General features: G+C 42.3%; 1 protein-coding gene across 1 annotated transcript; it reads right to left on the bottom strand.

Moving 5' to 3' along the window:
- Positions 1 to 3,294: 3,294 nt before the first annotated feature.
- On the bottom strand, positions 3,295 to 8,319 carry DACT2 (dishevelled-binding antagonist of beta-catenin 2). The gene is made up of 2 exons (XM_009878274.1): positions 8,210 to 8,319; positions 3,295 to 5,096 (listed from the first exon to the last, which is right to left on the bottom strand). Exons 1-2 carry the CDS (start codon positions 8,268 to 8,270, stop codon positions 3,295 to 3,297), a joined length of 1,863 nt encoding a protein of 620 aa, XP_009876576.1. The 5' UTR covers positions 8,271 to 8,319.
- Between the last annotated feature and the right edge of the window lie 3,493 nt (positions 8,320 to 11,812).

Genomic DNA, 11,812 nt, shown 5'->3' with positions numbered 1-11,812 from the left:
ATCACCGACTGACATTTTTTGCATTCTCTTAGGCCTTTATAGTACAAGATCCTGTAACGTAGAAAGATTTTGTGCATTCCTTCTGGAAGGGAAAATAGCCCATGAATAATTCTATTTTCTATTGCTATGACCACAAGTAAAGCTGGGCATGCCTTATTCTCACTGTGAGGCTTCATACGGAGCTGAAAGCTGGTTTTATGATGTTTAGTATACACATACAGAAGAATAGTTCATCAGAGTGCAGATGTGGCACTTAGGGACGTGGTTTAGTGATGGACCTGGTTTACAGCTGGACATGATCTTAAAGATCTACTCCAAACTAAATTGTTCTATGATTCTATGATAGGTATTTATTGACTTTAAATGTTTCAGATCTGTTTGCTTAGGAGGCAGGTATTCCTGGGTGCCATCAGCAGAACTAGCCCATCGTCTCTGATGGAAAGAGAACTGACTGGCTGACACCTGTAGCCAGCTGTTACCAAAGCATGCAGTGTACATGCCAAGAAAACATACTCATTCTTACCAGTGTGCTGAACTACAACCATTTTTTGGTGCCAGTGGAGCTGGACTGTTGACCACCTGAGACTCATGCCCTGCTCTGCGCTGTCCTACTTCTCTCCAGGGCTCTGGTCCCAATGCAGTTTCTAGCCCAGCAGAGGAAAGCAGTGTTTCCAAAGGGCAGTGCTAAGGAGAAGGTCCAATGTCCTGGAGTAAGGAGGGGTGGCACCACTCATCCTGCCTTCCACACAAAGACACAGCTCAGTAGCATCACTGCACATGGTGATACCTGAACACTTAACTGCAGGTGCTGGGGTTCTCCAGCACCACAGGTTTCCCCTGGATCAAGTGTGGGCATATAGTCATATTTCTGTCAAATTAGCAAAGGCATAGGATGATGACATTTCTGCCAGCTTTGTGCTTTTATGTTGGCTTTATGCTGGCTCTGGGAGGAGAGACATTATCTGACCTGGCAGAAAGTGTGAGCTGTAGAGGTGGTGACACCTCATCTGGCATAAAACCTGTCAGTATAAAATTAAGTCATCATTTTTCTTTATTTGACTTGGCAGTGTGAGTTCATTCTGGATCAGCACTTTCATCATGTGTCTGGCAACATTTCTGACGGAGTATTAACAGCCCTAAAGCAGGATTTACTGAGTTGTGGGACCACAAACTTATTGTTTGAACTTACCCTGATAAAAAGATAGAGAGCTATTGGGTGGTGGTTTTTACTGAGTTTCAGAATGCTTTTCTAGTTAGGAACAATTTCCTCCCCCGCGTAAAAAAAACAAAACAAAACCACCAACTTAAAATTCCTATCTAACCAATCAAACCCACCTCAGTACAGAAAATCCATGGATTAAAGGTTCATATGTAACTTCAGACACACTCTCCCAAATGAAACCTTTTGTGTAAATGGGAAAAAGAATCCTTTTGTGGTGCAGAAAGTCAACAAGGCATAAATCACAATCTTGTTTGCTCTGTTGCTAGACATGCTGAACAAGAAACCACCACCAGACCTGTGAAATTCTCCCATTAATCCTACCAGAATGATTACATCTAATACTTTTGGGACCATGAAAAAATGTTTAAACATATTCCATTGGCTAAAATGTATTATTTTCCTATTTGCAGTAAGGATAGCGTTATACACTAGGTCGAATACTTGAACTAAGTGGCTTCATGTAACTTTTGCTTTTCTCTGCCTTATTTCCTCCAAATGATTTGAAAATAGAGTGGTTTAAAAATGTAACATAGCTTCCAAAGAATAGAAGGCATTGGCTAAAAGTTTAGTCTTTCAATACTTCTGTTTGCTAATGAATGGTTGGAGTAAACAGGCCCTCTTTTACCCACAGTTTCTGGAAAGCACTTGCCTTTTGTTTCAGACTCAGTACACTCAGCTGAATGAGGTAATGCCTACATCTCCTAGGCCAGGAATGTATTCAGATTGGGCACTGAAACAGGATAGGAGGATAATACCTGCTCTTTGGTAAACACAGGGTGAACTTCAGCTCAGCTTCCAGATTGCTGTGCACAGAGGAAAGAATTAGGACTGCTTATCTGAACACAAAAAGATCACTTCATCAGTTTAGCAACTGATTCAAAGCTTCGCATAGGTGCTCTCAAATGCATTCAAAACACATTATGTATATATAAATATATGTTTTAAATCATCTTGTGACAAAATTGCATCAATTTAAGTGAGTCAGTTAAACACTACCCTCAGTACAAAAACTTTTTTGAAATTCACTTTTAGAAGCAGGTGCTGAAGCAGGTTTACTGAGGTAGAGGCTGAAAGGACCCTGGTTCTGACTGAGCTATAGCAACCCTTTGAAAAATAAAAAAGAACCCCTCTGCACAGCTATCATGAAAATACAGACCTGTTTCACCAACGAAAGCTCCTCTGCATTTGTGACGCAACGTTAAGAGTTCAGAATAATTTTCTTTAGACATCAGTCAGACAAGCACAATTTTCAGAAGTACATTAAATAGTATTTATTGAATTTGTAATTTCAGGGGCAATGCTATAATCTCAGTCCCAGCTATTCACACACTGTGGCACTGAGCCCTCATGTTCTTTCACCCATTCAACAAATGAACAATAACATGGAACATCATAAAGAGGGTGTTTGAAAAAACTCCTATACTCTGTTTTGAAAACAGGAAACTAACTGAAGTCTTGTTCTCATTCACAAATATATTTGCCTTCTTGATTAAACATAGTATATTTTTTATGTAAGAACAGACTCATCCTCCTGATATTTGGGAGGAGGTATGGGATGGTTGATCTGAAAAAAGTAAAACTAAGGACAGCACTGAGAGCTTTTACCCATGAGCACAGTGACAGCTGGATGGTTAATGTAGACTTCAAACTTCAAGGAATTCCTCACAAGAGGGAGGGGGATGCTTCCAAATATCCAGTTGGGAAGAGCCCTTCTTCTTGGGAAGCCTTTGTGTCTGGGACTGATTCTGTGCATATAGTCAACAAACCATCAAGAGTCTGCCTGTGAAATTTTATGGCAGAGGTTATTTTAATTTTTACCACGGTGACCCTTCTCTATAGTAAAAAAAAGGCATCACACAATATACACAGATCCATATTTACAGAATAAATGGCAAAATAGGAAATTAGATACAATGACATTTATGTCCAGGCATTAACAAGATCCCTTGTTTAGATTCAGGGGTTATTCACAGTTCGTTAAAGTAAGTCCTTTTCTCTGCACATAGCTTCGTTGTTTTGCAAATGAGAGCCAGTAGGATGTTTCACTGTAAGAAACAGATGCTTGCTCTCCCCTAAACCATGGTCATGACCTTCAGGGAGGCAGGCTGGAACCTCCTAATTTTCTTCTTTAGTGCCTTTGAAGCTTTGATGCGACAGATTTTGGGCACTGGGGGAAGAGGCTTGGAAGAGGCCTGGATGGTCTCCGATTGTCTGACCGAACCTTCAGGCCAAATCAGCTCACTTTCATCCCCCTCATCATAGTCAAGGGCAAGGCTGCTACTGTTACTGCTGCTATCCGAATTGCTTTCACTGGACTCACTGTCCCCGAAACGGTTAGTCGTGAAATCGCTGACCTCCCCTTCGCTGGTCTCCGCGATGGTGGAGTGAAAGAGGGAAGCGCACTCTGCAGAGTACTCGGAATGGTCTGACTCGCTTTTGGCATAAGCTCCATGGTGCTGACTCTTGGAGCGAGCCCTCATGCTGACGGTGCGCAGGACACCAGCTCTCCTTGCTGGCTGCCTTGGTGCTCCTCCCAGGCCAAAGCTACTAGAGAGGCTGGCCAGGTGGGCCTTGGCAGAGATCTCCACGGTGGACTGCCACTTGCGCTGCTTCTTCTTGTTGGCCGTGTCTACGGAAGCTGCTTCAAGGGAATACAGTGCATTGGCAGAGGCTCTGTAGAGCTCTGGCCTGGATGGCACAGTGGGGAGCCTGACCTGCACAGGGAACAGGCTAGACTCCGAGCACGACCTGCCAGTCATGTCACCAGAATAGGAAGGTCTCCGCACCAGGCTCTTTGCTCCGTGTGGTCTTTGGGACTGATTCCACTCGGCAGGCAGCCCGGCAGCCCCATGGGACCTTCTCGCCTTCTCCATACAAAAGGCTTGCTTCCCAGGCCGTAGTACCTTCTCGCTGTTCCTCCTCTTTATCTTCACCGCCTTCGTTTTGGAGCTGGCAAACTTGACTCGAACTTGGTGGGATTCTGCAGGAACAAAGTGAGCGTGAACGAACTCATTCCGTGCCACTCGCTCGTGACCACCGGCATTAGGCAATTTGGCATTGCCACACCTTTTAAGGGGCAGCTTTCTGGATGGGACGGCTTTAGCGTTCCAGGTGTCTGGGCTGGAGTCCTCCTGGCACAGCTGTGAGCAGGATGAACTGCGTTCCATGCTGCTCTCCGTTGCTTCTGCCAGAGGCGAGCCCCTTGCTGCGGACTTGGTAAGATAACAACTATTCACAGCTGATGGCTCTGTGTTGGGCCAAGAGGATGGATGTTCCTCATTCACACAGAGCACGGTCTCCTGCTGCTTGGCACATTCCCCCTCTGGCACCTCTCTCTGCAGCTTCCCTTCAGCTTTGTTACTTTCCAGAGAACTTGCTTCTTTTTCTAGCTGGCTACTGCTGCTGTTAATTTTCACTCCACCGGCGCTGGGGGTTATAATGAGTCTCTGGTGCGCTGTGGCTGGCTGGCTCTTTGTTGAAACCCACTCACTGGCATCAGCCCGGTTGTTCCCTTTGCATCTCGTCAGCTGCAGTAATTTATTGATGTACCCCCCTGGCTTGGCCTCGGTGGTTGGCCTAGTCCTAATCAAGCTGGGACCTGTCGCACTAGGCATGGGTTTGCTGGGAGAAGCCTGGAGGTCTGCTTCTGGGGATGTCTCCACCAGGGAGAAAAGAGGACTTTGTAAAGCCACCGCATGAAGGGGGCTTGGGTAAGGATACACATCAATACCATTCTTGGAGACCAAGTCATTCTGGAATTTGGGGTCCACACAGAGCAACTGTGTGTCTCCGGCATGGCATGGAGACAACACGGATTTGGGATCTGTCTCCTTTTGAAATCTAGTGTCTGCTGGAATAAGTCTTTCCAAGTCACCTATAAAATGGATGAAAATAAATAACCTAATTAAACTACAGGCAATTACAATCAAATTGGTTTATGCTAAAAGTGGCATGTGCTAGCTTTTACCAAACTCAGTAGCATGAATGTAGAAAATAGTTTTCAGTCCTCCAAGATCACTGAATTATTTCAAGGCTTTTATTCACCTGAGCACAACGGAGACCAGAATGAAACTCATGCCTTTGCAGGCAATTTCAGCTATGCTACTTGGAGGAAAGTAAATCTGTGCACAAAAAAAATGCTCGAGAATGTCACACACTAATAGGAATCTGACCAATTAAATAAGAATTAGGGATTTTTTTTTTTATTTCTCAGCAATGTTAAAAAGTGAATCCAACAATCAGAAAGCCTGAGGCTGAATGTCATATAAAATTATTCAATACATCAGATACAGTTTTTGAACGCTTCCTCCCCAGGATAGGATAAAGACTTCCTCTGGATATCTGACTATAACTGAGAAATTCCTGAAATTTCCAGCCTGCAGAGTGAAGGGCATTTTTAGAGAAGTTCTTAAATTCAAATTCCAGCTTTTTGTCCAACCCTTTTAAATCACATATCTTGGAAAAAATCTATAGTACTCAACCTGCTGCTTTAGGACTTAAGCAGACACTAGGTTACAGTGTTTCTTAACCTCTTAGATGCTGGAAGCTGTAGTTGTTTATTCTTTTGCATTTTCCTTTAGTAAAGCCTTAGTAAACAGAAGCACTCAACACACACGGGAGGGCTTTTAAGACTCACGTGTACAACAGGCCAGAAAGCAACGTGATTCTACTTTTCCTTAACCCCAAATCCGATGAAATGTTCTAACCAGATCTCCCATTTCATTCCATAACAACACTATCACTCTCATATTTTTCCCAAGTAAGACAGTATTTAATTCCAGAAAGAAGTATTCTTTTAATAAAAGGCATGGAATGCCATAATTGTATGTGCAGGGTTTTTAAAAGTGAACCTTAAGGACGTAGAAGAATGGACTAAAGAACCTTTACTTCGACAAGACAAAAAAGACTAAGGGTAACTACTCAAGCAGATGAGAGGCTCAGTCCCTGAAGATGGCGTTTATGGCCACCAATTCAGATGTCTTAAATTTTAGAGTGCTGTCAAGGTTGCTTCAAGTTACACTTGACTGATTTACCTCCTTCTAGGAGCATCTCCTGCGTGTTGACAGGACAGGCTGTGTTCTTGTGTGAAGCAAGACTGCTCTACCCAGACAAGTCATCCAGCAGAGCACTATGCTTCCAAGAGTACTGGAACCATCTGCAGTTAACTTCGGTTTCTCTGCACAACAGTGCAAACTTCCGTGCCAATAAATCCTCAGCTAACTGATTTCCTAGCTCCTTCATGATACCAGGAAACCAAACCATCAAATCCAACCACATATTTCACTTACAGTGACTATTTCAGTCCTGTGACAGGAAGCTTCTGAAAGACTTCAAAATTTGGTGTTGTCTGCAGCGTCCTACCTAAGGCACTCTACAGGCCTGCTACAGCAAAGGTTAGGATGATGATTTCTAAAGTAACAGATTTTCATAATGAAAATTCTTTAGGACATTTTTGGCAGTGGGTAGTGGTGTTGTCTTGTGCAAAAAGACCAGGAAGGTGTCAGAAGCATGCTGTGCTTACGGTGTCTCAGCAAGCTTTCTGCTTGCCAGTGAAAGAAAAGGCAATTGACTTGTACCCACAGTTACTTGTGAGGACAAGCTAAGCAGAGGAAAAGTGAAATTTCTTCTCCTCTCCAAATAATGCTTTTCTGAAGTAACATTTTGCTTCTCTTCCTGTTAATGTGGTCAACTTTGCAAGAATTGTTTCTTCAAGACTACACCCTCTACTTATGCTTCTCACACTGAAGGAAGTGGGAGGTTGTAGCCAGGAGGAAGAGATGTGATGGTATAAAAAGGAAAGAGGGCTGAAGGAGGTCTGTAGCCTCACTCTCACACCCATACTTGACATCAGCTATCCCTTTTTCTGCTAGTCTGTCTCCATATCCTAAAAATCATAAAGCTCCTAGTGTTTTAAGAAAATGCTGCCAGGCAGGAAAGTTTCTGACTGAACAGGAAGTCTGTAATCTGAACATGGAAGCTACAGATCATTAAGCTCAGCTCCTTCCCCAGCCTCTCAGAAGCTTTGAGAAGACTTTGCTTTTATGCTGTAGTTTACAACCATTGCTTCAGGTGTGTCTGCACACAACAGGTGGTCTTTGCTTCTGCTCCAAGCAAGCCAGAGGTGAGCTAGCTCAGGTCAAGAAGTGGGAATGACTCCAGAGTGACACGATACTTGAAATGATGTTCTCTGTGGCTTCCCTGTTTCTATAATGGCACTGTCATACATCTAGCTGGGTCACCATATGAGCTACACAAACACAAGGTTGCTCTGAGGCCACTGAAGGACACAAAGTAAGAAGTGATATGGTGTCGCTTCACAGATGGGTAAACAGGAAGTTTGGAATATTATTGGACTTGTCCATTTTGTCTAAAGGCATGATGGAAATTCATGGTTGATTCCCTATTAGGCTCATGACAGGTTCCTAGAAAGTCACTTAACCTTTAGCATCTGTTATCCCTAACTTTGTTGGAATCCATATTAATCTGAATAAATAGAGCAAGGTATATATAAGTATTGTCATACTCATTTTATAAAAGAGTGAGAAAACAGGCAGAGTATGGAAGCATCTCTTCCTCTTTATATTTCTGTAAAATCTTTCTCAGTAAAATGCACCACCTCTAATTTTGAATTCATCTTCTACCGTTCATACATCCCTGCACCTTCACAGAAGTTATTTCAATTACTGTGATTTATCTGATTTCACAAGAAGGTAGATTAAAAAAACGTATCTCAACATTCATTACTATTTATCTCATTAACTTAAATATTTTTCTATTTTTAAATGCATATGTTAAATGTATCTGAGTATGGAGACAAGTGAAAGTTGGACAGTAAACAGCTTGGCTCTGTGGTTTTGATTAATTCTCACTCTGTGTATTGAAAATGAGTGCTATATATTGATTACACATTGGTATATTAGGTCCTAAAAGTAATAACCATGTTTCTGCCCTTCTCTTGCCTGAGTATCCAGTTCTGCAGTCGATTACCTGTGGAAACTGGCCTTGGCCGGGACCTGGCAGGAGTCTCAGAAACATCTGTGCTAGCCATAACTCGACATCCATCGTTGACATAGGATCCCTCCTGTTGGAAGCTCGTGGTGTGCACAGTAGTTTCATCTGCAGACTTGGGTCGGTAATCAAACACACTGAGCCTTGCTTTAGGGTGTTGAGAACCAGGCAAGAGACTGGTGTGGGAGGAGGAGATGGACTCACTGTACACAGAGGTACAGGAATTGGAGAGTGAGCAAGAGCCACCATCGCTCAGGTCATAGAAACCTGCAGAGTTAAAATAAATAGGAAGATTTTTTTTTTTATTTACAGTAACTAAACATGCTCTGTAGAAGAAATAGGCAAAGAATAAAATAAATCTTCATTTGCTATGTGCCATGGGCCTAAATTTACTATCATTTATCTGGGTAACTTTAGCAGAGGTATACTGTAATTCAACCACGTTTTATTGGGCTTCTGCATATTTACTCAGGCTCTGAGCCAGCTTGGCACACACATGTATGCTTAGTTCTGAGGGTAGGATGGGGTGAAGTGCAGCACCATCACGCCCAATGCTTTACTGGAGAACTTCTTTCAGGACTGTTACGCAACTTGTATAAAATAGGGCCGTCTTACACTGTTGTAACTTGTACCAGGTGCATACAAGCACAGCTTGGATGGCAAAGCAGACTAAAACTAGCCTGTGATCAGAGTTGTTAAGCCTATGATAGCCTCCATTCTCTGCCCTTAGACGTTCCAGCTATCTCCCCTCCCCAAGTCTTGTGATCACTGTCAATTAAGTATGGAAGTATTAAAAAATGCTCTGTATAAATTCAGGCTACGAATTTTTATCATTCCTCTCTATATAAAGCAAACAGAAAAGGAAGCCGTTTCCTTCTGAACTGTGTGTATGCGTTTAAGTGAACAACTCCTGAACTTAAAACACTCAACAGAAACTTGCACTTTTTATACTCACACCAAGTACGAGGCTTGCAAATCCATATGCTGTAAACAAAAAAATTCTTTCCTTGTCTCACTGAAAACTTTAAGCTTTTCAAAATTCTGTTTCAAATAAGAAGTATTCCCATTGTCCCAGACTAGATAACACAAACTGGTTTTAACAGACATTCTAGCTATAAAAATCTGCAGTACAGCACACTTTGTGAATCATACCAGAAATGTGCAACTCAATCTCTTTCTGTCCATGAGAGCTTTAGCCAGCAAACTGTTGGGGTGGTTCTTCTCTCTCTCTTACTACCGCTGTTTAATTTTTATATTAAAAAATCCAAACATTCATTTGGGCAGAGCACTGCAGTGGTAGTAATCTCAAAATCTTACTGAGGTTCAGGACTCTTCCTGGATTCAAGCAAAGCACTGACATGGATTTTGGTCTCCTTCACTTCTACTAAGTACTCTAGCCACTTTGTCAATGGTCATTCTGCACCGGACAAGTTAATCAATTAATAAATCTGTCTCCTCCATTTTGAAATAAAAACCAAAAATACAGAAAAATTATTTTTTGAGTAAATTAGCGTTTTCCAACTGAATCAACTTTGCAGGAATACTCCCATGAGGTCTGTGAGCATGCTCTGTGCCAGATGACTACTCTCCACCTCAGCCATGGGGCACTGTTTCTGACCAAACAACACAGAGTTTTGCTTAGCAGTTGTCACCCTTTGGTTCTCCTAGCACCATACCCCTGGGAACAAATGACCAAGTGCACATTACCTGAGCTGGGCCGGCTGTCACTATCCAAGTATTCACTGGAGGTCTTACTGACGTCCAATTTCAGCTCACTGATTCGCTGGTCTAGCTGATCCAGGTGGCTTTTCAAGCCAACATCCTGTCTCCTCAGACGAGACTAATTCACAAGCAAGGGAAGAGGGAGGAAATGAAGAATAATCACAGTTAGAATCTCAGTGGCAATGCATGCACTCAGGCCATCTGTGCCGGACAGATTTTGATCTCATGAAGTGTTCTGCTTAGGTAGGGACTGTTGTAATTGGCTCCCTGTAATGAGGCTGGCATAATGGACAAGTACAAAACATTCTGTTTCTCAGTATATATTGCTTTCTGCTCAGCTGAACGTGTTCTCAAAACTGTGTACTGTTCTCAAACTCAGTGTACTGAATACACTTATTTTAACTTTCAGGAATTTTGTCACATCTATGGCAGGAACCGTATCTCTAAAGAGGATGGCAATCTTAATGAATTAACGTATTAGTATACACACTGCATTTTACCATACACTGCCTCTGAGCAGAGGATGAGATAAACATTATGGATTGTCTGCATGAACCCTTAAGATGCTGTCTGGTGAAAGGAAACAGCTGTATGTAGCAGCGTCTTTTTGCCACACAAAGTCAAGGCAGCATACTCATTTCTCTAAACCCCTTGGCTTTGATGACGTGTCTTTATAGTTGAAAGGGTACACTGAACAAACTGCAACATCTGTTTTGCTGAAAAGCGTTCCTTGCATGTCTCATGGCTAGATATTTCTGCACATTTTAGGCAAGGAGAAGGTGGCATTTGAAGACTGCTGTGGAAATGACTGTATTTAAAATCAATGGCATCTCAAAATTGTGAATAATCCTTCAGAAGCCAGCAACAACGTCTTTTGCCTACTGCAATCACTGACCAGGCTGATCCGGGTAAGAGCTCCCGCAGTTGCTCCCCCGGTATTTATGCCGTCAGCTTGGCGAGGCAGATGGCCAGGCGTTAGGTACCAGCCAAAGAACCACAGTTGGTTTCTGTCACAAACTTCTCGCATGGTACTTGGCAAATTACCTAGGCCCAGTTGCTATTTAGGCAGCTTCTAAGTATATCACACCTCACCATTCATCCAACAGTACTTTACAGAAAGGTGGTCTCTTGAAGTTGGTTGTAAAGTTGAGCTCACGGCCCTTGGGGGGCCTCGTTTCCACTCAGTGATGGCAAGAACATGACTAAGATTATTCTTTATGTGTATGATCCTGGTTTAAGAGTACAAGTGGCCATTCTAGCAATATTTCCAAACGCAAATATGAAAAAAAAAATACAAGCTAGGTCTCCTGCAATAATTAAAGTATCTGCAAAATCAAATGACGTGTAGAAAATCAAAATCAGTACGTACACACTTTGGACTTCACTTTCCTTGTGTTTGGACTATTCAGCTTTTATTATTTGCATTTTTAGGTTTCTCCATAGCTATAAATACTAAAAACTAGGAAAGCTAAGATCCTAAGGTAATCAGTACATGATCAGAAACTGGGATTCAAGGAAAAGAGAAAAAAGACTCACAAGACAACTGTTATGGCTGGAACTGCTACTGGAGGAACATATAAGACACAAAATAAAAAGCCCCTTTTTGTTAGTGTCACACATCTAGAAAGGTTAAAGCTCAAGAGGCTTACTGATGCTTCTTGGGAAAACTTGTGGTGATTGTCCCTCTTCCTGTTTCATATAAACAAAAAGGAAGGGAAGAACTGGACAATAAAGGAGATTTTCTACCCCACAGAAATGATGAATGTATGACCTCCTCAGTACTTCTCTATTTCCTTTATGGTGAAAAAGCAAAAACATGCCATGCCTCCTTCAATCCCACCTACTCAGGAAATCACAAAG

This window comes from Apaloderma vittatum, unplaced genomic scaffold (assembly GCF_000703405.1).
Source record: "Apaloderma vittatum isolate BGI_N311 unplaced genomic scaffold, ASM70340v1 scaffold43091, whole genome shotgun sequence".
Classification (NCBI taxonomy): Eukaryota; Metazoa; Chordata; class Aves; order Trogoniformes; family Trogonidae; genus Apaloderma; species Apaloderma vittatum.
Note: the sequence above shows the minus strand (reverse complement) of the source record. Positions and strands in the feature narration are given on the sequence as shown.

Bases quoted from the DNA above. Each gene is read 5' to 3' on its own strand.
- DACT2 (XM_009878274.1), bottom strand. From the start codon at position 8,270: ATGGCTAGCACAGATGTTTCTGAGACTCCTGCCAGGTCCCGGCCAAGG. The intron at 5,097-8,209 runs GTAATCGACTGC...TCCATTTTATAG, and splicing joins GCCAAGGCCAGTTTCCACAG to GTGACTTGGAAAGACTTATT.